The following is a 25,861-nucleotide window of genomic DNA, read 5'->3' as shown; positions in this document are numbered from 1 at the left end:
CATAAATTTTTTTTTTCCCCTTCAGGAGGTGCAAGATTTTCTTGATATAACATAAAACAATATAATCATATTCCAGAGTCCAATTAACATCGAAGTCCCCTTATTCAATCAATCAGAGGAGACCATCTCGAATGGCTTCCACACCTTTATTACTCACATTTCATAAAATTACATAAACCAAATATGTATATATATATATATGTATATGGAGAGAGAGAGAGAGAGAATCATGTCTATCTATCTCTTGCAGACAACTCCTTGGCCACCCATACCACTCCCACACCTCAACCCCGCCGCTTCCAAACCCATGAGAGAATCAGCCTCTCTCTGACCTCTGAATCGCGCAACAGAGCAATCCACAGCAAACAAGCTCGAAGTCGCAAACTCTCTCTCTCCTCCCATCACAGGCATCAACACACCCATCTTCACTTTACTCACATAATCTCTCCCATAAGTCTGTCCCAACACCCCACTCACACCATCACTCAGATCCAAGAACTTAAACCCCAGATCCAAATGAGCAAAACAATCATCTCTCGTCACCCCATACTTGTGAATTCTCGAATCCTCTTCTGTGATCGCCACCACCTTCGCTGTGATTTTCAAATTCCCTTCCACTTCAACGCTCACGCTGTTTGTGTCGCCGATTCTACTGATGGAAACGGCCGGCGAGGCTGCTGAGCGCCACCGTGCGCCGCCGTTGAGAGGGAGGAAGATGGGTTGGCCGTCGAATGAGAGGGAGAGGCGGTCGACGGAGTCGTCCCATGAAGAGGTTTTGAGGGCGCCGAGGAAGAGTTTGTGGGTGTCGAATAGGATGGCGATGGATTGGACCCAAGTGAAGTCTCGAGTCATGTTGAGGCTTCGTTTGCCGATGAAGTGGGCGTTGATGTGGAGGTTGGAGTCGGAGACCAGGCAGAAGTCTCGGTCCTTCTTGCCGTGGAAGTAGAATGTGATTCCATCGCCGCCGATGAAACGGGGGTCTTGGCATACTGCTCCCGGCATGTCACACTCTGCAATTTCACCAAAATATTAGACCATCTCCAATCTGAACTAAAGTTTTCATTAAATCTGGGTAAAAAAATGATTTTTTTCTCAATTTGATACCGCTTTAACAATTGATTTTTATCAAATTTGTGCTAGGATAACCGATTGGTCGATCGGCCGGTCGACCGGTTAAGCTAAAAAAAAATTTTTTTTTTTGAACTTTTTTAACCTTTTAATGGTTGACCGGTAAGACAAAAATATATATTTTTTTTTTCAACTGTTTGACCTTTTTTTTGAAACTGTTTGAACCTTTTGATGGTCGACCGGTTGGTCTCCTCCAACGATCATGCACAATGTTTTGATGAAATGCGGAGCCTGTCCTCATTTTGGTGAAACGTTTGGTGAAATCTCGATTTGATATCAATTTGGTGAAACCGAGCATGAAAAAATATTTTTTTCACCAAATTTTAAATTTGATGCCAAATTTGATTCAGGATTAGAGATGGTCTCACTAATAATAAAATGATATAATTCTACAATTTTTTGAATCATAATTAAAAATAAAAATAAAAAGTTATAACTAAAAATTATTAAAAAATTTAAGAGTTATAATTAAAAAAAATTAGTCATAATTAAATAGTAAAATGGTGGAATGTACAAAATAGAATTTCCCAGGGTTATTTGTTACATCTTTTAAGAAAGGATTATAACTTATTTTAATTTGTGATTCTGTATTAAACTATTTAGTGTAGATTATGCTTATAATTTATTAAGTTAAAATAACTTAAATAAATTAATTATTTGAAAGCTAAGAAATGAGTATTTTCAATTTCTACATTCTGATTATTAACTTTTAATTTAAAAAAATACCACCAAACAGGACCTATATAGGGTGAGGTGATGCTACCAAACAAAAATAATAATTATTATATAATTTTGTGACAATATTTTATATATATATATATATATTAATTGAAACATTTTTTAATCACAAAAATGCATAAATTTATTTGTAACATTTGCCACAGAATTGCGAAACATATACCCAAAAAATGTATTATAAGGTGCATAAAAAAATTGAAACACAAAATATGTAAAAAAAAATAAAAAGCCTTTGTTTGAAAAGATGGGTTAAGTTGGGTTTGGGGCTATTTTAGGTATAAAAAAAAAATAGATTTTTTAATTTAATAAAATAAAACATCACATTCAACTCATAATTATTACATTTTTTCTTTTACAAAAATTTTAAAAAGTCAAAAAATCATTTTCAAATGAGACTTTTTAGCTCCAAGTTAAAATAGTCAAAAAAAATTAAAAAACCAATCTATTTCCCAAACGAAGGCAAAATAAAAAAAATAATAAAAAAGTGAAATGTGTGACACATATCCATATGCAGATCATCTTTAAAACAAATCCCAATCTTGCAGTGCTTTAATTTGTGTCGATAGTCATGCCAATTGTAATTTTTTTTATAAATTCAAAAATTAATTTTACTTTTGGTCAATAAATTATGACTTCGTCTGGTAATCATGGTTACTAAAAGTTAAAATAAATTAAAAAGTTAATAAAATAAAATATCGCATCTAAATCATTATAATTTTATATTCTTTTTCACAAAAGTTAGAAAAGTTAATCCAAACAAACTTTTTAGTTCCAAACTAAAAAAGTTTCAACTCTAAAAAGTCAATTAAAAAAGTTTTGCCCAACGACTAGGGATGGAATTAGGAGAAGATTATAGGAGGCTATGGCCCCCCTTGTTTCTATGAAAAATACTATTTGTCAAAGCACTTTAAAAAAATATATATCGTTTTATACATAAAATGACTTTCCAGTATAAAATATATATATATATATATATAACTTATTATTCTATCATTTTGTTTTCTTTTTCTATTTTGTATCAAACAACGTCTCCATCCTATTAGAGATTGTTTCTATGCTATTTAATTTTTTTTTCTATGTATATATATGTGTGTGTATTTGTATATATAGTATTTTTTTTTTTTCAGTCTCTCCAATAATAAAACCCTGATTTCATACCTATATATTTTGTATCATTTTAGGTCATGTTTGATTCACTTCACTATTAGTGAAGTATTAATAATCCTATCAAATTAGTGTGGTGTTAATTATCCCACCCCTACCCCATTACTAATAATCCTACAAATTTGTTGGATTAATTATCCATTGGATTAATAATCCTAAACCAAAGTGTCAAAACAAACATAGGATAATTGGGTCCACGGATTAATAATCTCAATCCCATGCTTTAATCCCTCCAATCAAACATGCCCTTAGTACTCAATATTTCAGCTGGGTAAATGATTAGATGTGTGTTAAAATTATTCACAAGCTTGAAATGTACGCCATCACTGTTCATATTTTTTGAACAAAAATTATACGTTAGCAAAAAAATAATATAGTTTTGGTCCATAAAATATGGATTTTGTATAATTTTGGTTCCAACATGTCAACTGTGTCAATTTGTAAAGGGTTGATTTTTATTTTACTTTTATTTATTGAGGTATAATTTTTTGTTCGGAAGATATCTCTTAAACTAATTATGAATACTGGTGGCATTGTCAATAGGAACCCCCACTTTAACGTACATTTAATATTTTGAGATCAAAATTAACGCAACTAAAATATTATAGTTTATTTGGTTTTAGTTTTCAGAAATCACTTTTTAGAAAATTTAAGCAATTTTTCATATTTTTTATTTTCAATGAATTTTTTTAATATTTTAAGCAATTTTCAAAAAAAAAAAACATTTAGACACACACCTAACATAAATATACTTAAAAAGTATAATATTTGTGAAAAAAAATCTTTAAAAAAATTCGCTAAATATTAAAAATACAAAAAAAAATACAGAAATTTCATATATTTTTCTTATTTTTGTGTATTTATTAATTTTTTCATAGATATTTTACTATTTAGATATATTTAAGTAAAGTGCATCTAAAAAGTAAAAAAAAAAAAATAGCTAAAAATTTTAAAAATATTCACTAAAAATAAAAAATTCAATTTCAAAAAACTGAATTCAAAAAATTAAAACCAAACAATAATGTTAAGAATAACTCACGTACCAACCAAGATACTACGTTCAGGTACGAATACTATGTTCAGAAATGGAATCAGAATTTTTAATTGAGGGAAGCCAAATTATCTTTTGATATATATTTTTTTACAACAGTGTTGCGTATAATTATTTAATACTTTTGTTTTGATTCTTTTTTCTTGAATTTAAAACTTCTTATAATATCATGATTTTAATTATATAATGGTGTTAAATTATGGTACATGTTCTTAAGAAATACCATAATTTTATTGATTTTAATATATATATATATATATAAATTATAACTGATATTGATGAAATATATGATTACAATAATGTAAAATGAATGTTTATTATAAAGAAAAATATTAAGAAAAATAAATGTGTGAATTCTCACCATACAAGAATTAAATCTAGATTACATATTATTTTTTCTTTTTGTGTCTGAATTCTTGACTTTTAACATTACTCTTTTGGTAATATTCAATTATAAAGAGCAATTAAAAAAAATATTGGGATAAGTACAAAATCTAGAGGAGATTTCAAGGAATAACAACAACAAAAAAAAATTTTATTTAGATTTGAAGGGATCAAATCAAATTTACTTAAAATTTAAGAATAATATATTAATTATATTATAAACACTTGAGATTATGCAAGGGATATAAGTAACATTTTTTATATTTTTTTTTTGGGGGGGGGGGGGCGCGCCACCACCAGCCCCTTAACAATTCCGCCCCTAACAGTGTTTGGTCTATCACTTAGCGTCCAAAAAAAAAAAAAACAAACAAACAAACAAACAAACAAAGTTAGCAACGAGCCCATCTAATAATGTATCTAGTTGGTATATTCATTATTATTCTTAACTTTATTGCTAAAATATTGATAACCAAAACCCCAATGGCATAATTGAGGGACTATAAAAGTGTAATGAGCCCCAAAATTAAATGGTGAACCTTTTTAACAATGTCACGATGTAATAACAATTAAAATTTAGTATTATGGAGAAAGACTTACTGCAGACAGGCCTACAAGAGACGCAATCTACTTCACATCCACCAGGACAAGTGCTAGGGCACACAAACTGTTGTTCCAACCCACATGCATGAAAAACATGGGAACCAACCAAGTCAAGCTTGGCAGCCACCAACCTTAGCAAGGGTCAAGAATGGAGGCTACCCAAGTCAAGAATGAAGGCTCTCCCACCTACTCCTTTTGTGTATAAATAGAGATGGGAGGGAGAGGATGAGAGATATCAGAAATTAGAGAGTAAAGAGCTGTGAGTTGAGTGAGTTTCATCTCCTCCTCTGTATTTTGTATTTTGCTCCATTTTAGTGAAAATTCTCATTTCTGTCCGTGGATGTAGGCATTGGGCCGAACCACGTAAATATTGTGTTCTCTGTGTGTGTGTGATATTTTCTGGGTGTGTGTTTGATCCTAACAAAGTGGTATCAGAGCCGAATTATACGTTTTTCGGAAAAACAGAGTATTGTTTCGAAACTGCCCAGAAATCGTATTGCTCGAAATCCGATTTTGAGCATACCAGGAGCAAGGACTCGACGAGAGGAGTCCAGAAATATAAAACAGACACCAAACGGAGGCTGCACGCGCTTCCACGCGCCCCTGGAAGTTGGCGAGTGATCCCACTCTCAGACACGCGCCCACACGCGCCGTTCAGGCACCCGGCGCGTGATCCCACTCTCAGACACGCGCTCCACGCGCGGTTCAAGGAGGAAGACGACTGAGGACCAGCGCGTGTCTTACACGCGCCATCAGCACGCGCGCCCCAAGCCGAGCCGAAGCCGAGTTGACCAAGCCGCTGACCAAGCCGCTGACCAAGCCGCTGACTGAGCCGCTGACGTCAGCAGAACCGGAGGAATAATCTGGTGCTTCGCAGGCGCACCAGATTCTGCCCATCTGAACCATTCAATCTGTTTTGGCTTGATCTAAGCCATTTGAGATCCGATTTGGGTGATCCAATAGTGGTTTCCGACTATTTGGAGTATTCCGGACACATCCGTACGGTCCGATTTTGCAAATAAGTTTTGAAAAATTTGAAGTTTTTATTTTGGCAATCCGAAGTGCTTTTTCGGCTAATTTGACCAGTCCGGACTCCACAGCAAAACTTGTTTTTCAGCCAACGATCATTATTGTATGATGGAGGAATCAACGTCGACTTCAGGTTCTATGATAAAGTTAAATGCTTCCAATTATGCCATTTGGAAGCCTAGAATGGAAGATGTCTTGTATTGCCGAGATTTGTTTGACCCCATTGAGCTTAATGGAGTTAAACCACCAACGGAAAAAGACGAAGACTGGAAGCGGAAGAACCGAAAGACCATTGGCCAGATCAGACAATGGATTGATCACAGTGTCTTCCACCATGTCGCCCAGGAAACTGATGCCTATGCTCTCTGGATAAAGTTAGAAGGCATGTACCAGTCGAAGACTGCTCGGAACAAAGCCCTCCTGATGAGGAGACTTGTGAATTTGAAGTTGAAAGGCGGTATCTCTGTTGCTGAACATACCAGTGAGTTTCAAAATTTGGTGAACCAACTAACAACTGTCAAAATGGAGTTAGATGATGAGATGCAGGCCCTATTGCTGCTCAGTTCTTTGCCAGACAGTTGGGAGACATTGGTGGTGTCTCTCAGCAACTCTGCCCCAGAAGGGAAACTGACCATGAGCATGGTTACAGATGCCTTATTTAGTGAAGAGGCAAGAAAGAAAGAAATGGGTGGAGATCAATCCCATGCCCTCGTCACAGAAACTAAAAGCAGAGGCAGGGGCAGGGGAAGAAGCAAAAGTAGAGGACGCAGCAGAGGAAGATCTCAAGACAGAGGGAAATTCAAAGAAGGAACGAGCCGGCCAAGGTTCAAATGTTACCATTGTGGCCAGGAGGGTCACATAAAGAAGTATTGCTATGCCTTGAAGGGAGAACAACAACAACAAGGCAATAGACAGCCAAAGACCGAAGATGGGACCACTGCAGTTTCTGTCTCAGAGGATATTGCATTATTTTCTGTTGAAGAAGAAGAATGCCTCCATATGTCAGACAACGACACCGAATGGGTGGTAGATACAGCAGCTTCCTACCACGCTACATCCCAGAAGGAGTTCTTCAGTACGTACCAAGCTGGAGATTTTGGTACAGTGAAAATGGGTAACTCCAGTTTTTCAAAAATTGTGGGAATTGGTGATGTTCATATCCAAACCAAAGTTGGGTGCACGATGGTGTTGAAAGATGTCAGGCATGTTCCCGATTTACGCCTGAATCTTATTTCAGGGATAGCCTTAGATCGACAAGGCTATGAGAACTACTTTGGCAAAGGCATATGGAAGTTGAAAAAGGGATCTCTCGTGGTAGCCAAAGGACAGGCAATTGGCACACTATACAAGACTCATGTGGAGGTGAATTCAAATAGTCTCAACGCAGCAGAAGATGAGACGTCACCAAATTTGTGGCACAAAAGGCTGGGTCACATGAGTGAGAAAGGGTTACAGATTTTGGCAAAGAAGTCACTTATTCCCTTTGCCAAAGATGCAAAATTAAATCCTTGTGACAACTGCTTGTTTGGAAAGCATCATAGAGTAGCTTTCCATTCATCATCCAGAAGACAATCAGAGTTGTTGAGCAGAGTATACTCTGATGTTTGCGGTCCCATTGAAGTGGAATCGTTGGGTGGTAGAAAATACTTTCTGACGTTCATTGATGATGCATCACGGAAGGTATGGGTTTATGTCTTAAAGACCAAAGCTGAGGTGTTCCAGCATTTTCAGTCATTCCATGCTATGGTGGAAAGGGAGACTGAAAAGAAGCTGAAATGTCTCCGAACAGACAATGGAGGCGAGTACACATCAAAGGAATTTAAAGCCTACTGTGCTACTCACGGCATCCGGCATGAGAAGACTGTTCCTGGAACCCCACAACACAATGGTATAGCCGAGAGAATGAACCGAACCATTGTGGAGAAGGTCAGATGTATGCTCAAAATGGCAAAGCTACCAAAGCCATTTTGGGGAGAAGCTGTTCGTGTTGCTTGCTATTTGATCAACAGATCGCCATCAGTTCCACTGAATTTTCAGATTCCAGAAGAAGTATGGTCTGGAAGGGAGATTTCTTACTCTCACTTGAGAGTGTTTGGGTGCAAAGCATTTGCACATGTATCCAAAGAGCACAGACAGAAGCTGGATGACAAAGCCACTCCATGCATCTTTATTGGCTATGGAGATGAAGAATTTGGATACAGATTGTGGGATCCGAAACACAAAAAGGTCATTCGAAGCCGAGATGTGGTGTTTCAAGAAGGCCAGACCTTTGAAGACTTTGGGCAACCAGCCAAACCCAAAGTTGATGATGTTTCAGAAATTATTCCAAACCCTGCACCATCACAGCATGCCACTGATGAAGAAGAGTTACCGCAGCATGCAGTCAATAATGTAGAGTTGCAGGATGGATTTCTAGAAGAAGAAGATCCAGAAGCAGAGGGTGTTGAGCAGGGGGAGCCACAACCCCCTCTACCAGAGACTGTTGGTCCACAGTTACGAAGATCAACAAGAGAATTTAAGCCGTCAACCAAATACCCTGCTTCTGAGTATATTTTGCTTACCGATGAGGGGGAGCCAGAAAGTTTTCAAGAAGCTCAAAATCATAAGGAGAAGAGTAGCTGGCAGCAATCTATGCAAGAAGAGATGCAATCCTTGCAGAAGAATCAGACTTATGATTTGGTGAAACTTCCACAGGGTCGAAAAGCATTGCAGAACAAATGGGTGTTCAAGTTGAAGAAAGATGGCAACGGAAAGCTAGTCAAGTATAAGGCTCGATTGGTTGTCAAAGGTTTTGGGCAGAAGAAAGGTATTGATTTTGATGAAATCTTCTCGCCAGTTGTGAAAATGACATCCATTCGAGTAGTTTTGGGACTAGCAGCTAGTTTGAATTTGGAACTTGAACAAATGGATGTGAAGACAGCATTTCTCCATGGTGATCTGAAGGAAGAAATTTACATGGAGCAACCAGAAGGTTTTGAAGTCAAAGGGAAAGAAAACTTAGTCTGCAGATTGAAGAAGAGTCTCTACGGCCTCAAACAAGCGCCGAGACAGTGGTACAAGAAGTTTGACTCATTCATGGTAGGTCATGAGTACAAGAGAACTGTTGCAGACCAGTGTGTTTATGTCAGGACATTTCCCGGTGGAAACTTTATCATACTTCTACTCTATGTTGATGACATGTTGATCGTTGGACAAGATGCCACAACAATCAGATCACTGAAGAAGGAGTTATTACAGTCCTTTGACATGAAGGACCTAGGCCCTGCACAGCAAATTTTGGGCATGAATATTGTGCGTGACAGGAAAGCCAAGAAGTTGTGGCTGTCACAGGAGAAGTACATTGAACGAGTAATTGAGAAGTTCAACATGAAAGATGCCAAGCCAGTCAGTACTCCACTGGCTAATCATTTCAAGCTGAGCAAGAATTCTTGTCCCTCATCTACGAAGGAAAGACAAGAGATGGAGGCGATTCCCTACTCATCCGCTGTAGGGAGTTTGATGTATGCAATGGTGTCCACTCGACCAGATATTGCTCATGCGGTTGGAGTTGTAAGCAGATTCCTTTCCAATCCAGGAAAAGAGCATTGGGAAGCAGTCAAGTGGATTCTGAGGTACCTCAAGGGTACAGCAAAAATGTGTTTGTGCTTTAGAGATGCTAAACCAGTCTTGGAAGGCTATACTGATTCAGATATGGCAGGCGATCTTGATGGTAGGAAATCTACATCAGGATTGCTGTTCACTTTCGCAGGGGGAGCTGTGTCTTGGCAGTCCAAGCTGCAGAAGTGTGTTGCTTTATCCACAACCGAGGCAGAATATATTGCCGCAGCGGAAGCCGGGAAAGAAATGTTGTGGTTGAAACGGTTTCTCCAAGAATTGGGATTAAAGCAAGAAAAGTTCACGGTACATTGTGATAGTCAGAGTGCCATAGACCTGAGCAAGAATTCAATGTACCATTCTCGCACAAAGCACATTGATGTTCGGTATCATTGGATACGCGAAGTGATGGACAAGCAGTTATTGGAACTGACCAAGATCCACACAGATAAGAATCCAGCTGACATGCTTACAAAGGTGGTCTCGAGAGACAAACTCGAAATTTGCAGAGACATTGCCGGGATGGACTTCAAGTGAGAAGTCAGTCATGCATATGGGTATGGAGGGGGAGAATTGTTGTTCCAACCCACATGCATGAAAAACATGGGAACCAACCAAGTCAAGCTTGGCAGCCACCAACCTTAGCAAGGGTCAAGAATGGAGGCTACCCAAGTCAAGAATGAAGGCTCTCCCACCTACTCCTTTTGTGTATAAATAGAGATGGGAGGGAGAGGATGAGAGATATCAGAAATTAGAGAGTAAAGAGCTGTGAGTTGAGTGAGTTTCATCTCCTCCTCTGTATTTTGTATTTTGCTCCATTTTAGTGAAAATTCTCATTTCTGTCCGTGGATGTAGGCATTGGGCCGAACCACGTAAATATTGTGTTCTCTGTGTGTGTGTGATATTTTCTGGGTGTGTGTTTGATCCTAACACAAACTCCATGTCATAACAGTGGGGGTAGTTTTTGTTCTTGCACTTGGCTTTCTTTGGTGAGGTAGAAGGTGGCAATGGGGGAGAAGGTGGTGAGGATGGAGTAGTTGTAGGAGGCGATGGAGAAGGTGATGATGGTGGTAAAGGAGAAGGAGGAGTTGAAGTTGATGGAGGTGGGGTGCTTGGAGTAGGTGAAGATGGAGTTGGAGATTGTGGAGGGGTAGGAGATTTAATTGGTGGTGAAGGTGAGGTAGGAGTTGAGGGTGGTGATAAAAGTGAAGATGGTGGTGGTGGAGGAGAAGTTGAAGTAGGAGGTGGAGTTGAAGGAGTAGATGAAGGCGGCGTAGGGGTTGGAGAGGTTGAAGGATTAGGTGATGGGTTAGGTGTTGGAGGTGAAGGTGATGGAGTAGTAGGAGGTGGTGGTGAAGGTGAAGATGGTGGTAATGGAGGGGAAGTTGAATGAGATGGTGGTGGAGGAGTTGAAGTAGGAGGTGGAGAATTTAGTGGTGATGGAGAAGATGGAGGTGGAGTTGTAGTTGATGGTGGTGGAGTTGTAGTAGGAGGAGACTCAGGTGGGGATTTAGAACCAGAATCGGATCCATGATTATCAGGTGGAGGTGATTTGGAACCATTGTCAGATCCATGATCACCAGAAGGTGGGGATTTAGAACCAGAATCAGATCCTTCACCATTAGACGGTGGAGATTTAGAACCAGAACCAGAATCCTGATTATTTCCGCCTTGATTATTTTCATTCTGATTATTAGAATCAGAACCCGATTTATGACCATCAGAGGATGGGGATTTAGAGTTAGAACTAGACTGGTGATTATCAGAGGATGGAGAATTAGTACCTTGCAAAGATCTGCAAGAAACATTGTCCATTGCAATTAGCATTAATAACAAGATCATAACCCAAACAACAGAGTGCTTCATGGATTGAGCCATTGAAGCCAAGTAATGAGCAAAGCTTGAATTTGCAATGTGTTTGTAGTTGAATGCACGAAGACTGAGGATATTGTCACCACCAATAGAGCCTTCTATATATAAGAGTTTTAAGAAGAAGATAGATGAAGAAGCCTATTATTATTATTATTATTATTGGATCAAACTATGCATTTCTTGATAAGTCATCCTTCACATAGCACTTTATCAATTTGAAGTCATCCCCGAGTCCTGTGTATATAATTGTTGTGACTTCTTTTCTTTGTTATGTTGCTTTAATTTGACATGAGCATGCCATCACTTGACCATAAAGAAAGAAGGGGTAAAACACTCTCTACTCTACAGGTGTTCAATTGATATGTTTTTATTTTATATTAAGGGTCGGCATGAATGAGTTATAGACAACTCAAGTTGAACAATGAACAGACTGTAAACAAACCAAGTTGAACAAAATCTGACATTGAAAACCAAATTCTCGGAAGAAATACAACTAATAATTTCGTATTCAATTTAATTAGAAACTTAACAAATTTTAAAGTAGGTTTAAGTTATTTATCTTTTAAGTCGATCACAAATTTACTTTAATTGAGGCCCCGTTTAGTAGAACTGTGGAAAAGTGATTATAATTTATAACTTAACAGCTTATACCTTATTTGTAACTGTGAATATAAGCTGATTTTTTACTTATAAATTAAGCTTCTCCTCCCCCACTCAACGAATAAGTTGATTTTTGACTTACAAAAAGCTATAAGCTGTATTATTAAGCTGAACCAAACACATCAAAATAGCTTAAATTAAGCTAAAAACTGAAATAAGCTGGAAATAAGCTCTATCAAATAGGGTCTGAGTCAAACTCAAATAACTTAAGCTTTTAATTTGAATAGCTTGGTTTTTCTTTATAGTACATATAGAAGTTTATCAAGTCGAGTTTGAGTCAAATTCAAACCAAATTTAAAAAATTAACAAGTTTCAAAATGTGTTGAGGTTTAATATTTTTACATAATGAGTTGACATTGAAAAAGTTTTAATGAGCCAAGTTCAAATAGTTTTGTTTTTTTACAACCTTACTTGACATACAGATTCAAGTGTTATTGCCCTTCTCCCTTTTCCTTCATACCAATCATTTAGGCTGTGTTTTTTAGATCATAAATTTGAATATAAATTTTAAAAGGAAAAGAAAAAAAAAGTAAATAAAATATAATTACATTTCATTCACATTTTGTCTTACCTTTTCAAATCTATAATTCAAATACAATATACAAAAAATAATAATAATAACAATATTCCATAAGAGGACACGATGCCAAGTCTGAAGCTGCTTCTACATATGAAAGAGACCCTATCATATGGGAACGTTAAGAGATAGCAAAAGAATTGACTTTGACTTGATGGATACAATACAGCATTATGGATAACTTTGTGAGAAAGACTCTCGGTGCCCTTTTCTTCTCACATTGGCTAATCTGGTTTTATAAGTATATCTTCACCTACACATCTACCTTTACAACTATGCATTTTTATTTTTCTATTCAAATAATAACAATAACAAATTAACAAATAGAAAACTTACTGCATTATATTTTTCAACATCAGGTTTCACTTGAGCATCAAACCACAGCAACCCATAAAACCCTAAGTCTAAGATATATTGCCGTTGACCAGACATGGTATATCACTAATTTAGTAAAGAGATACCTAGAAAGCAAAGGCAATAATCTGAAAAAGAAACGATACTTCCCTCTAATTTGAAAATTCTAAAGAGCACTAATGATGTGGAAAATTCAAAAAACAAAAAAAAAAAAGAAGGAAAAAAAAAAGCCAAGGCCAAAACATCACATCATATGAGGCCCACACACTTATTAGAACTATTAGAACTCTTAATTTAGAGCTCCCAATCTTTTTTCTAATCTGAAAACATTTGACAGAAAAAAATGAGGGTAAATTACACTGACCTCCCTTGAGATTTAAAGAAAATACAACAAGTTTTACAATTTTAACATAATTACAAAAACCTTCCTTCTAGTAAGGTTAAAAAGACCAAAGTTAATGCAAATGATATGAAGATACAACAATACAAGTATAAAATGTACACTTCAATATAAAAGATATGACAAATCATTTTTTCATTCATATATGAATAATGAATTTTTTATAAAAGTCAAGCCAAGTGTTATATGAATTAAAATTTTAAGGGAGTCCAGTGTAATTATGTTAAATTTGTAGAGTTTACTATATTTTCTCTAAACTTCAAGGACAGTCAATGTAATTTACCCAAAACAAAGACTTTTATCTTCTAAATTATAATTGGGTATTTTTAGAAAATCCTATTTGGACAACTTATGTTCTATAACTTATCAAGTCCTATGTGATATAAAATGGCTCTATTGCCACAAATTGCATAAATAGATATAATTAATTCCATATTAGAAAATTAGCACTAATATATATATATATGTGTGCGCGCGCGCGGAAAGTGAAATTCCATAGCAATATTTATCAAAAGTGTGAAATTGTAAAAGTAAAAATTATTATTATTTATTATATTTCATCCCTAACTGTTAATTTCATCTTTTTAATCCTAAAAATGTATGATTTCGGTTCTTATGTAATGAGATGTTTAACTCATGATCTTGTGAGGTTGCGTATTCAAGCCTCAAGTGGGGTAATAGGTGTGGTCCCCTTCCCATTTTTCCTTAGATTACGTTAGTGTAGATTCTAACGATTGCCCTAAAAAAAGTAATAATAAGGGGTTGTTTGGGGTGTCCTAAATAAGTATACTTTTTGTCTTTTTAGACTAAAAAGTTGAGGAAAAAAATATGGATGTTTAGGTTAACTTTTTGAATTTTTATGAAAAAATATGTATTAAAAAATTGTATAAATTAGCATATAGAGAAAAATTAGGATTAGGAGTTGTGCAGTCGTAATTTTTGACTTTTGGTGAATAGTGATAACTTTTTAACTTTTTAAATAATTTTTTACCATTTTAACTTTTTTTACACCTTTTTGTCCATCAAATTAACCTTTAATAGTTACTGATTTAGACTTTGTTTTTTAACTATCAATTTCATCTATTTAGTTTGTAAAATTTATTATTTTAGTTCATGTGATCTAATTGGATACAGACCTTTTAAATCAGTAACGACGAAAACCTAATCTAATGGACAAAAAAGTAATTTTACAATTTAAATAATCATAGACAACTTTTAGGCAATTCTACTTACACAGCTTACCCAAAAATAAAAAATAAAATCTACTGACACCATCATTTTAGCTTCTATTTTCACACACCATTAACACTTTGTGTACATTCCTCTCAATTTCACACACCTAATTAGGATTCTTATCCTATGACTTGGTTGTTTTTGACAAAATTCCTCGCAAAACATATTTTCTTTTTCTCTTCGTGGTTATTGATTTTGTTCTAACCGTCTTGAAACATTTGATAAAGTCATGCTCATAGATTCTTAAATGATGTGATTGATTTTCTATCTTGGATTAATCAGAGTTTGTCTTTGTTGAAAAAGTGAGTTATTGGTTGGACACACACATGCACAAGCATGTGATTGCGAGCATGGGCAAAGACTGCTGTTTGTTTGGTAAAAAGAACGAAGAAAATCATGCCTTAGAGTATCTCTAATAGTTAGGTAAAAAAAAGATCACTTTCTCTATTTTATATAGGCTCTTCTAATGGTTGTTATCAAAGGCAGGGGTCGATCGGTAAGGTAAATATTTTTATTTTTTTTTACTTGTTTGAACCTGAATATTTGAACTTGGTCGACCGGCCGGACGTCCAGCAAGTTGACCGTGGCCCCACTTGCAACGATACAGCATAGTGAATTGGTGAAGGCTCACGCAGATTCTCAATTTGATGAAAAATTTGCTCCGTTCTCAGTTTGATATCGGTTTGGTGAAACCATTGGAGCAAAAAAAAAGTGACTTTTTTCATCAAATTCAAATTTGATACTGAATTTGGTTCACCGTTGGAGATGGTCTTAGCACGTGGAGAAAAGAAGCTTGCAAAAGTCTGAAATAACAGCTTGACTGCCATGCTTCATCGCGCCTGCGACCCAGTACCTCGAGCCCGCGATTAAGAAGTATAGCGGTCGCGACCAAGCCGCAAACAGGCCACAAGGAAAACATGTTCCCAGTACTTTTCTCTGCATCCCACGAAGAGAGTCTCGCACCTGCAATCAAGAGGCTCGCACCCGCGAATGTGTTATGTCTATAAATAGAATGCTCGTTCAATTGTATATTTTTACCCCTCGTGTCTTTATTTTAAACGTGTCTTCTGAAAGAGTGTTGTGGTGAAATTATATTGTATATTTCTCTCATATTTGCTTGATGATTCATTCTCATTTGTCTATCATGAAATCATCTAGTCTAAACCAAATCACCAAATAATTTGTGAGTGTTCTTACAGAGTAAGTGAGTAGTGGATTCGACATCTCTATTGTGAAGGCGGATATCCACAGATTGAAGGATAGAGTTCAATTACCTATTGTTCTCGAGCAAGCATGTGTACTTGGATTGGCCGTTATAAGAAATCTTTTGTACTACTCTACTTCATAGTGGATTGTTCTTGTGACCAAAGGCCCGTGGTTTTTTAATCACAAGATAGATTCTAACTGTGGTTTTTCTATGTAAAATCGTTATGTTTTCTTGCTTTTAGTTCTTGTTTTATTGTTGAGTTTTGTTGATTTGAAACTCTTAAATCAATATTCACAAGATCACAGGACTATAATTTTTCTTACGTAATATATACTCACTTTACATACTTCTATTTCAAATATACCCTAACAACTAAGAAGTGTACACATACTATTCAAAACACACTCAAACTTAAACCTCCATTTGAAGAAAGTTGAACCACTATGTTCAAATGAAGAAAAATATAGTTCAATCTAGTACACAAATAGTACTACCGTCAAAAATAAAAAATATAAAAAGTACAGTAGCTAAATATATCAGCTATGAGGATGAAACCTTACTTTGCCTAGTTGTGGGGGTCACTCTGTGATGGTGAAGAACTTTTTACTAAAATTTTTTTATTTAATTGCTCCATTACCTTAAAAAAAAAAAAAAACATAAAAATTCAAATCGATGTACACACATCCAAACTTAAACCTCTATTGAAAAAAAGTTGAACCACCATTTTCAATAGATTTTTTTTTTTTTTTTTGATCGGCCAAAATAAATCTTTATTGATGAATAAACATACGAGGTATGATAAAATACATCAATAAAGAGGAGTTTGGAGCTAACAGAAAGCTCCAAGCGCCAGTTGGTAAGGAACCAACAGAAAAAAGAACAAAAAACACAAAAAATACAGCCACAACAACAGGCTGAGGCTACTCCAACAGCCTACTAGCCACAGGTAGAGGCAGAGGCAACTCCATTCAGCCAGCAAGAACATAACAGAGCATACAGAGCAACATACATAGCAGCCTACAGAGCAGCAACTAGAACATAACAAACATACTAGCCATACCAGCATAGCTGCAGCTATAACAGATGCAAACCAACAAATAGCTACCTCACAGCAGACCACCAAAAAACCAGTTGCAGTCTTCACCATATCAGATGCAATCCGCCAAAAAAGCACCTTTCAGTTACAGTTCACCAAAAACACCCCATAGAAAACTATTACAAATGTTGCTATGATGTCCATTAAAATACAGCAAACATTCAAATCATCAATCAATGCAGGTTTATCTGGGCTCAATTCAAACTTACAGCATCACTGCTCCTCCAAGGCACAATCTGACCTGCCTAATATTATAGATGAAATCATAAATTGTGAAGGAAAAATCCTTCAAATGTGGATGCAACCACATAACAATCCTAGTCTTAATCAGTTCACACACCTCATACCAGTTTGGGTTAACAGCCATAAAAACACACTCATTTCTAAGTTTCCAAATTGACCACAGCACAGCCAACGGAATAGCACTCCAGATCTTTCTTTCCAACCTCTTCATTCTCCCACCTGCCCACCACAACAGCAGCTGATCCACAGATTCAGGAAATGCCCCTTGAGTCCCCCACCAATTCAGCAAATCAGTCCAAACTCTCTACACAAAAGGACAGCAAATTAAGACATGATTCACAAATTCAGTGGTAGCCTTCTAGAACACACACGGGTTTGATTCAGACCCCTGAAGCACACCAATTCTTTGTAAGAATTCAACTGTCTTGATTCTCTTTTTCCAAGACAACCACCCAAACACCTGGACCTTAGGAGGGATAAATCTCAACCACACCAATTTACAAATTCTAAGTGTTGGGCCTAAATTATGCACAGCTATATTGTACATTGCAGCCACAGAGAACTGACCTGACTTAGATGCTAACCAAACAGGTCTATCCACCTGGTCTAGGCACATTGCAGGACCTGCTGCCAGCAGATTTAACAGATTCTGCAGCTCTACCTCTTCTCACACATATAATACTCTTCTAAATGATAGATTCCACACCCCCACTGCATCTTTCCTATCAAAGATATCTCTCAATGTGTCATTTTTCTCTAGAGACAGTCTATAAAGGCCTTGGAACACCACTTTCAAACACAGTTGCTGACACCACTTATCATTCCAAAAGCTTATTCTTCTACCATCCCTAACCTTTAATTGGAAGTTGTTCAGGAAAACTTTTAGCAGATTGTTGCTCTACTCAGCAAGAACAGTGATACTTTTCCATATCACTGAAGAGTTATTGCTAGATGTAGCAGATGGCAACCAGCTGTCCACCTTTAACTTATATCTGCTGCATATAACCTTCTTCCATAGAGCTTCATTCTCACAACTAAACCTCCACCACCAATTTATAAGTAAGCAAATATTTACCACTCTCACCCGCCTTATGCCCAAACTTCCTTGATCCATACTTTTACACACATCCCCCCATCTGACCATATGGATTTTCCTCCTTTGTTTTGACCCACCCCACAAAAAGGCAGCTTGCAACCTCTCGATTTCTTTGGCAACTCCTTCAGGCATCCTAAAGAGGGACAGATAATACACTGGTAGTGCAGATAACACAGCTTTCACAAGAGTTAGTCTCCCAGGAAATGACAGTAGCTTCCTCTTCCAACTAGCCAACCTACATCTGACTTTATCTAGGACAGGCTTCCGAGTAGCTTTCCTCCTTAGATTGGCTCCTAAAGGTAGCCCAAGATATCTAAGGGGTAAGGACTTTACATTGTAATTCAAAACTGATGCAAAACAGTCCATGGTATCATCTGAGACCCCCACCTCACACACTACACTTTTATGATAGTTAATTCCCAATCCAGACATTAACTCAAAGCATCTTAGCACCTTTTTCAGATGCCTTACCTCTTCAACCTCTGCTACACAGAATAATAGGGAATCATCTGCGAACTGAAGATGGGAAAGTATAACACCATTTTATCCAACCTTGACCCCTTGAATCAGACCTAACTCCTGGGCTCTGGACAACAATATGTGTAATCCTTTAGCAACCAAGTTAAACAGAAAAAGAGACAAAGGGTCCCCTTGCCGTAAACCCCTTTGTGGACTAAATTCTTCTGTTGGAGACCCATTAACAAGCACTGATATTCTCGCAGATGTTACACATTCTTTGATCCATCTGATCCATTTATCCCCAAAACCAAACTTAGAAATCAAAGAGAGTAAGAACCCTCAATTAATGGAATCATATGCCTTCTCAAAATCCAACTTGATAACAAGACCCTTTCTCTTTTCCTTCTTCCACCCATCAACCACTTCATTAGCAAGTAATACCCCATCTAGGATGTTCCTTCCACTTAGAAACGTTGTCTATGTTTCACTAATTATATGAGGCATCACTACTTTCAGCCTATGAGACAATAACTTAGCTATAATCTTATATATTGATCCCACCAAGCTTATAGGTCTATAGTCATTTAACCCTACAGGATTCTCCTTTTTAGGTACAAGGGTAATGAAGGAACTGTTAATTCCTTTTACCAGCTTGCCATTCTTATGAAATTCATTCACAAACTTGACCACTTTAGTCCTCATCACTTTCCAAAATTTCTAAAAGCATCCCATATTAAAACCATCTGGCCCTGGTGCTTTATTCCCATCACAATCCATCAGTGCAGCTTTAATCTCAACTTCTGAGAACTTTGCTTCCAACCTATTAAAATCTCCACTTCCTTGCACTGAGTTGAATGACCCTCCTAGTCCAGGTCTCCCATTCCACTCTTCCAAAAAATGGCTCTGAAAATGTTGAAACACTTTGTTTTTCACAAGACAAGGATCCTCATATATCACCCCCCCTCTCTAAGATTGAATTTATTTTATTCCTGGATTGTCTACATTTTGTCATGACATGGAAGAATCTTGTGTTCCTATCACCCATCAATGCCCAATTCATCCTTGACTTTTGGGACCACAATCTCTCCACCATCTTGCTCAATCTCCACACCTCACCTCTAACCTCTCTCCTTCTCCTTCTTTCTGTGTCATCAAGATCTCTAGCATCAGCAACAAGCTCTAACCTATGTAACTCAACCTCTGTTGCTTTTAACTTATTAGTAATGTTCCCAAACACCTCCACATTCCATTTCTTTAGACCAACCTTCAAGTTTTTTAATTTTTCCAGCAGAATATACCCAGCCCACCCCACTACAGCAAACTCTTTCCAGGTTTTTTCCAAAAAAGAGTGGAAGTTTTTGTGAAGAAGCCATGTATTTTGAAACCTAAAGGGTTTTGGACCCCAGTCCCTCTCATCCTCCATCAGTATTAGAGAGCTATGATCAGATAGCAGTCTAGGCAAGCCCCACAGCTTCAGCTGGAACACCTCCAACCACTTAGGATCAACTAGCACTCTATCAATTTTACTCCACTTTTCACCATCACTTGAGTTACACCAGGTAAACTTTCTTCCAAGCAATGGCAAGTATAAACTCATTAGACTCCCTCATTCCCTGATCTCTCCATGAGCATCCTTTCCTTTCACCAATGTTTCTTATTTCATTAAAATCCCCACCTAGACACCAAGGCTTAGGGAAATCCTCCCTTAACTTTACTACTGTCCTAGAGTTTCCCTCTTAGACCCATTTCATTAGGTGCATAGATGTTTACAACAGTGCACTCAAAAGAGTTAAAGAAGGTACCTGATAGTATTATGAACCTCCTATTGCTGCAGCACTCTGAAATCTGGAAAGCATTTGGATCCCAAACACACAGTAGCCCTCCAGCTACTCCTTCGAAATCTACAGCCATAAATTCCATATTTTCTCTAGCACATAGTAATCTAACTTCATCCTCAGATATGGCAGATTTTTAGTTTCTTGGAACATTACCATTTCCACCTTCATTTCCTTCCATAACTTCCTAATCTTTCCTTGCTTTACCTTCTTACCTAATCCTCTTATGTTCCATGTAAGTATTATCATTACAAAACAAAGAAAACTCCTTAGCTTCACCCTGGCTGGTACTCTACTTAAGCTCCGCCACTATCCCCCCTTCTAATTCTTCCTTGATCATTTAGCTCAAGACCCACAATTTTCTTTAACACTTCATCCTCTTTTCCATTAAACTGCACTCCCAGAACCTCTCCCATTTTCAATGTTGCTTGAGTTTTATTAAGTACACACCTCCCTTTATCTAGTCCATTCTCTACCGAGGTTGACAATGATATTGTTGCTACTGCTGCTCTCCAAATTGCATCCTTTGGGACTGATCTGCTTGTTGAGGCCCCTATCTGACCATATGTTCTCAGTAGACTAAGTGAACCCTTCTTAAATAGTTGATTCCCATTTTGTTTTTTATAGCTAACCTTCTTCTTTCCCTTTTTGGAATTTACAGGTCTACTGTTGGGCTCCACCTCCTTATCTTCAAAAACACTTGAACTTTGCACAGCCAGCCCAGCTTCACCAATCCCCTCCTTAATACTACTTGCCTGCCTCTTTAGCCCATTTTTGCACTCACTACAACAAATATTACTTTTTATAACATTTAATTATAGCATTCTTTTCAAAATGTCATAAAATATTATGAGTTAACAGCATTTTGTAGTAAAATGTTGTAAAAAGTAATATGCGGTGACATTACTATTTTTAATAACATTTGCTTTAATCATAATAGCTTTTTACAAAAGCTATGTAAAATTATGTAAATTTAAAACTTTAATGACAATTTGTGAGTGCTATGAAAAACATTAAAAGAAAATCCCTTAATATTTTCATTGGTCTCTTTCTTACCTTATCTTTTTTTTTAATTCAAATGAAAGGATCTTTCTTACCTTATCGGCACCCACTCTCTGAAGCAGTTTCCAATCCTACAAGAAGCCCTCCTCAAATTCCTCTTTTGTTCTACATCTACTAGAGTATTCTGGAGTCAATCGCAAAGGTAATTATCTCTCTCTACATAGTTCATTGTCTTTTTCTTTGAATTATTGTATCTACAATATATATACATATATGTGGGGATATATTTTCTGAATACCAACACGTGGCATGGTGACGCCGACGTGTCAGCCGAGGTGCCACATGCCCTGGTAGTTAAGCCGAGGTAATCTCGGAGAAAGCCGAGGTCATCTCCGAAGATATCAGAATCCGAGATAAGGGGCAAGAATCCTAAGGCAAAGAGGGGACTTAACCAAGATAAGGATAAAAGCTCTTAGGGAGTTTATCTTTATCTCTTAAAGAGTCCAGATTAAACAGTAAATTAGAGTTCATAGAAGTCATACTTCTAGTGGGACTTGGATTGAGTATATTATAAAAGAGAGGCACCCCCGTGGGTCTAAGGTATGCAATTTATATTTTGAGTATTCAGTTTAATACTTGATTATCTTTGAGAGATATACTGACTTGATCGTCGGAGTGCCCCCGGGTGGAAGAACCACCGCCGGAGCTTTTCCTTTCTGTTACAGGTTGCTAAAGCCATCTATTCTACCTGTGCTCTCCAGCAGATCACTAAACGGGCAGTGTGGTCAGATTTTCACCCCCACAATTTGGCGTCGTCTGTGGGAACGAAGGAAGAATAGATGGCCAGTAACGGACAGCAGGAAAATATTGGGGATGACGCCCCCACTGGGAGTGGCAGACCAATTGACCTTGACATAGAAGGAGACAACCACAGTGCAGAAGCCCGTGACCAGGGTCACAGAGAGAACGACGTCATCCTAGAACGTGACACGTCAAAAAGAACAAACCAAGGAAAGTACTACAATGAAAACAACCTCCAGGTATGGAGGGACAGGTGCTTACGGAGGGATGAGGAAGTGAAAGAACTAGCAAACAAGTTGGCGGACCTTCAGTCAGTCGTCAACTTCATGATGCAGAATAATGTTATGCAGCCACCATACCCGCTGCAAGATACGCCGATGCCGGCGAACAACACTCAGAAGGGTGGAAGAAAAACAATCCCCGAGGTCCCTCAGCATACCAGGAGCGGAAGGCATTCTCACCGGCCTTCCAGGGAAGTCGGACGGGAAAAGCCGAGGCAAGAAGAGTCCCGAAGGACACACCACATGAAGAATCCAGACCCCAAAGAACATCGACATGTTCAGGGGCAAGTACTCCATTTTGACACAACCCATGAAGAAAGATCCAAACGGACCCACCACGAGGCCGAAAGCAGTGTACCGAAAAGACTAAAATCCAAAGACAGCCGAGCTCCAGGGAGGAGCAAAGAAGACTTAAGGGACTACCTCAAGAGGAGGCAGCAGAATGCAGAAGCCGAGGTAAACTCCCCAGTAAAACCGAAGACAGCCTTCTCGGTGGAACTGGACAAATTCGAACCGCCCAAAAGATTCAGTATGCCGAGGTTTCAAATCTATGATGGTAAATCAGATCCAAACTTTCATGTTGGACTATACCTGAATTCAATGGCATTATATAGCGGAAACGAGCCGTTGCTCTGTAAAGTATTCCCCTCATCCTTTGGGGAAATTGCATCTGATTGGTTCCATAAGTTGCCAAAAGGAAGCATAAAGACATGGGAAGGCTTGGCCGAGATGTTTGTGGCCAGATTCGTGACCAACAAGCTGCAACCCCTGAGGGTTGATGCTTTGATGGCTCTACGAATCACCAAGGAAGAAGGCCTCAGGGCCTATGCGAAGAGGTACTACGAGGTGTTCAACCGAATACCCGAATGCAACCAGGAAGTAGCAGTCGTGTCCTTTAAGAACGGCCTAAAAGATGACTGCCCTCTACGGAAGTCTTTGGCAAAAACATTGCCAAAAAGCATGGAAGAACTCATGGCAAGAATTGAGAAATACGCCAGGGCCGAAGAAGATACATCGGGAAACAAAGAAGTGAAACAAGAAAAGGGAAACGGCTCGCCAAAGCGAGGCCGAGTCAACAATGGGCCGACCAAACAAGAAATAGAATTAAGAAATAAACAGGCGGTAACCACGGTATTCCGGATCCCAATCCATAAAATCTTAGATCGGATTCGAAATCAACCTTATTTCAGGGCTCCGGCAAGAGCACCGGGGGAATTCATGGGAAGGAACGTTGGTAGACGTTGTGCCTACCACAATGAAGAAGGGCATCCAACTCAAGGTTGCAGAGCCTTAAAAGCACACTTGGAGGACCTGGTAAGACAAGGCCTTCTGAGAGACCTGGTCGATGAGGCCAGAACAAGGGAAGAGCAGGCAAGGTTGCCTCAAGCACCAGCAGCACCCCCTCCCCCAGCACAGCTACCACAAGCAGGAGAACCGAGGGTGGTTAATGTGATCCACTCAAGGGTCAACGAAAACGAAGTCAGAGGAGAAACCCAGAGGGTAAGACATTTGCAGCATATCTACCAAGTCGGGGAAAAGAGACATCGGCCAGAAGAATGCCAAGGGCCAATGATAGCCTTTACTGAAGCCGACCTAGAACTGGTCCAACATCCGCATAATGATGCCTTGGTAGTATCCCTCCAGGTTGGGGAGTGCCAAGTAAAACGCATCCTAATAGATCAAGGCAGCTCCTGTGACATCATGTATGTCAGATGTTACAAAGAGCTAGGCCTTCACCCCGATGACCTAGAACAATCAAGCGGCCCGATGGTCGGCTTTAATGGAACACCGACATGGCCATTGGGTGCAACAAGCTTAGAAGTACAAGCCGGCACTAAGAAGATCAGGACGGAATTCCTGGTAATTGATACACCCTCACCATACAACATCATCTTGGGAAGGCTGTGGTTGCATGCAATGGGGGCAGTTCCCTCGACGTTGCATCAACTACTCCGGTTCCCAACAGAGCATGGGATTGAAGAAGTCAGAGGGGATCAACTACAAGCCAAAAATTGCTCCATGGCAGCAATAAAGTCCACCTGTAGTATACGGGAGCCAAAGAAAGCAGAAGTTGAAGATGAAAACATGGAAGTCCTAGAAGACGTCGGGAAAGAACCAGCCGAGAAGAGCGAAGAGGCGCTAAAGAAAATCCTCGTCCAGGAGAGCGACGAAGAACGATTTTTTCTTCTCGGCTCAGGCTTAGCTAGAGAAGAAGAAAAAGAACTAGAAGATTTTTTAAGGGCAAACATAGAGGCGTTCGCCTGCCCTATGAAATGCCTGGCATTGACCCCGAGGTCACTTGCCACAGTCTGAATGTCGACAGATCGGCAAAGCCAGTGATTCAATGAGCCAGAAGGCTGACATTAATGCACGTCGAAGCAGTAGAGGAAGAGGTAGACAGACTCCTTGAAGCCAGGGCCATCCGAGAAGTTCAGTACCCAACATGGCTGTCCAACACAGTAGTAGTAAAAAAGAAGAATGGCAAGTGGAGGGTTTGTGTAGACTTTACCAGCCTCAACAAAGCTTGCCCCAAAGACAGCTTTCCCCTGCCCAAAATCGACCAACTGGTAGACGCCACTTCGGGACATGAAAGGATGAGTTTTTTAGATGCATATAGAGGGTACCACCAGATTGCTATGTACCCACCAGATGAGGAGAAGACCGCGTTCATCACCCCGAAAGGCCTGTACTGTTACAAGGTAATGCCTTTTGGGCTGAAAAACGCAGGAGCAACCTATCAGAGGTTAGTGACAAAGATGTTTAAACATCTAATTGGCAAACGGTAAAAGTTTACATCGATGACATGGTCGTAAAGACCAAGAAATCAGAAGGTCATCTTGCCGACCTAAAAGAGGTCTTTGACATACTCAAAAGATATCGGCTCCGACTCAACGCCTCGAAGTGTGCCTTCGGAGTTGGATCAGGTAAATTTCTAGGATATCTGGTAACAAGAAAAGGCATTGAGGCCAGCCCAGACCAAATCAAGGCCATCCTGGAACTACAGAGTCTGACATCGGCAAAACAAGTTCAAGTGCTCACTGGAAGGGCCGCAGCCCT

General features: G+C 38.5%; 2 protein-coding genes across 2 annotated transcripts; both read right to left on the bottom strand.

Annotated features, from left to right (window-relative positions):
• Positions 1-103: 103 nt before the first annotated feature.
• On the bottom strand, positions 104-17,946 carry LOC114296879 (uncharacterized). Its single transcript, XM_082918214.1, has 9 exons — positions 17,791-17,946; positions 17,428-17,634; positions 17,297-17,332; positions 17,052-17,165; positions 10,620-11,698; positions 8,656-8,723; positions 8,362-8,573; positions 5,063-5,129; positions 104-1,010 (listed from the first exon to the last, which is right to left on the bottom strand). Exons 1-9 carry the CDS (start codon positions 17,944-17,946, stop codon positions 238-240), a joined length of 2,712 nt encoding a protein of 903 aa, XP_082774340.1. The 3' UTR covers positions 104-237.
• A 1,656-nt stretch (positions 17,947-19,602) lies between these two features.
• On the bottom strand, positions 19,603-20,482 carry LOC114296865 (uncharacterized). The gene is made up of 2 exons (XM_028241197.1): positions 19,901-20,482; positions 19,603-19,788 (listed from the first exon to the last, which is right to left on the bottom strand). Exons 1-2 carry the CDS (start codon positions 20,480-20,482, stop codon positions 19,603-19,605), a joined length of 768 nt encoding a protein of 255 aa, XP_028096998.1.
• Between the last annotated feature and the right edge of the window lie 5,379 nt (positions 20,483-25,861).

Source organism: Camellia sinensis, chromosome 3 (assembly GCF_055761805.1).
Source record: "Camellia sinensis isolate YWXY chromosome 3, ASM5576180v1, whole genome shotgun sequence".
Lineage (NCBI taxonomy): Eukaryota > Viridiplantae > Streptophyta > Magnoliopsida > Ericales > Theaceae > Camellia > Camellia sinensis.
This window is presented reverse-complemented; position numbering and strand designations above follow the sequence as displayed.

Excerpts from the sequence above, each read along its gene's own strand:
- LOC114296879 (XM_082918214.1), bottom strand. The coding sequence starts at position 17,946 with ATGTGCCTAGACCAGGTGGATAGACCTGTTTGGTTAGCATCTAAGTCA. Across the intron at positions 17,166-17,296 it reads CTTGGAGGAGCAGTGATGCT|GTGCTTTTTTGGCGGATTGC; the intron begins GTAAGTTTGAAT and ends TGTAACTGAAAG. Across the intron at positions 1,011-5,062 it reads CTCTTGTAGGCCTGTCTGCA|AGTGTGACATGCCGGGAGCA; the intron begins GTAAGTCTTTCT and ends GTGAAATTGCAG.
- LOC114296865 (XM_028241197.1), bottom strand. The coding sequence starts at position 20,482 with ATGAGTTTATACTTGCCATTGCTTGGAAGAAAGTTTACCTGGTGTAAC. Across the intron at positions 19,789-19,900 it reads GGAACACAAGATTCTTCCAT|AGCCATTTTTTGGAAGAGTG; the intron begins GTCATGACAAAA and ends CAACATTTTCAG.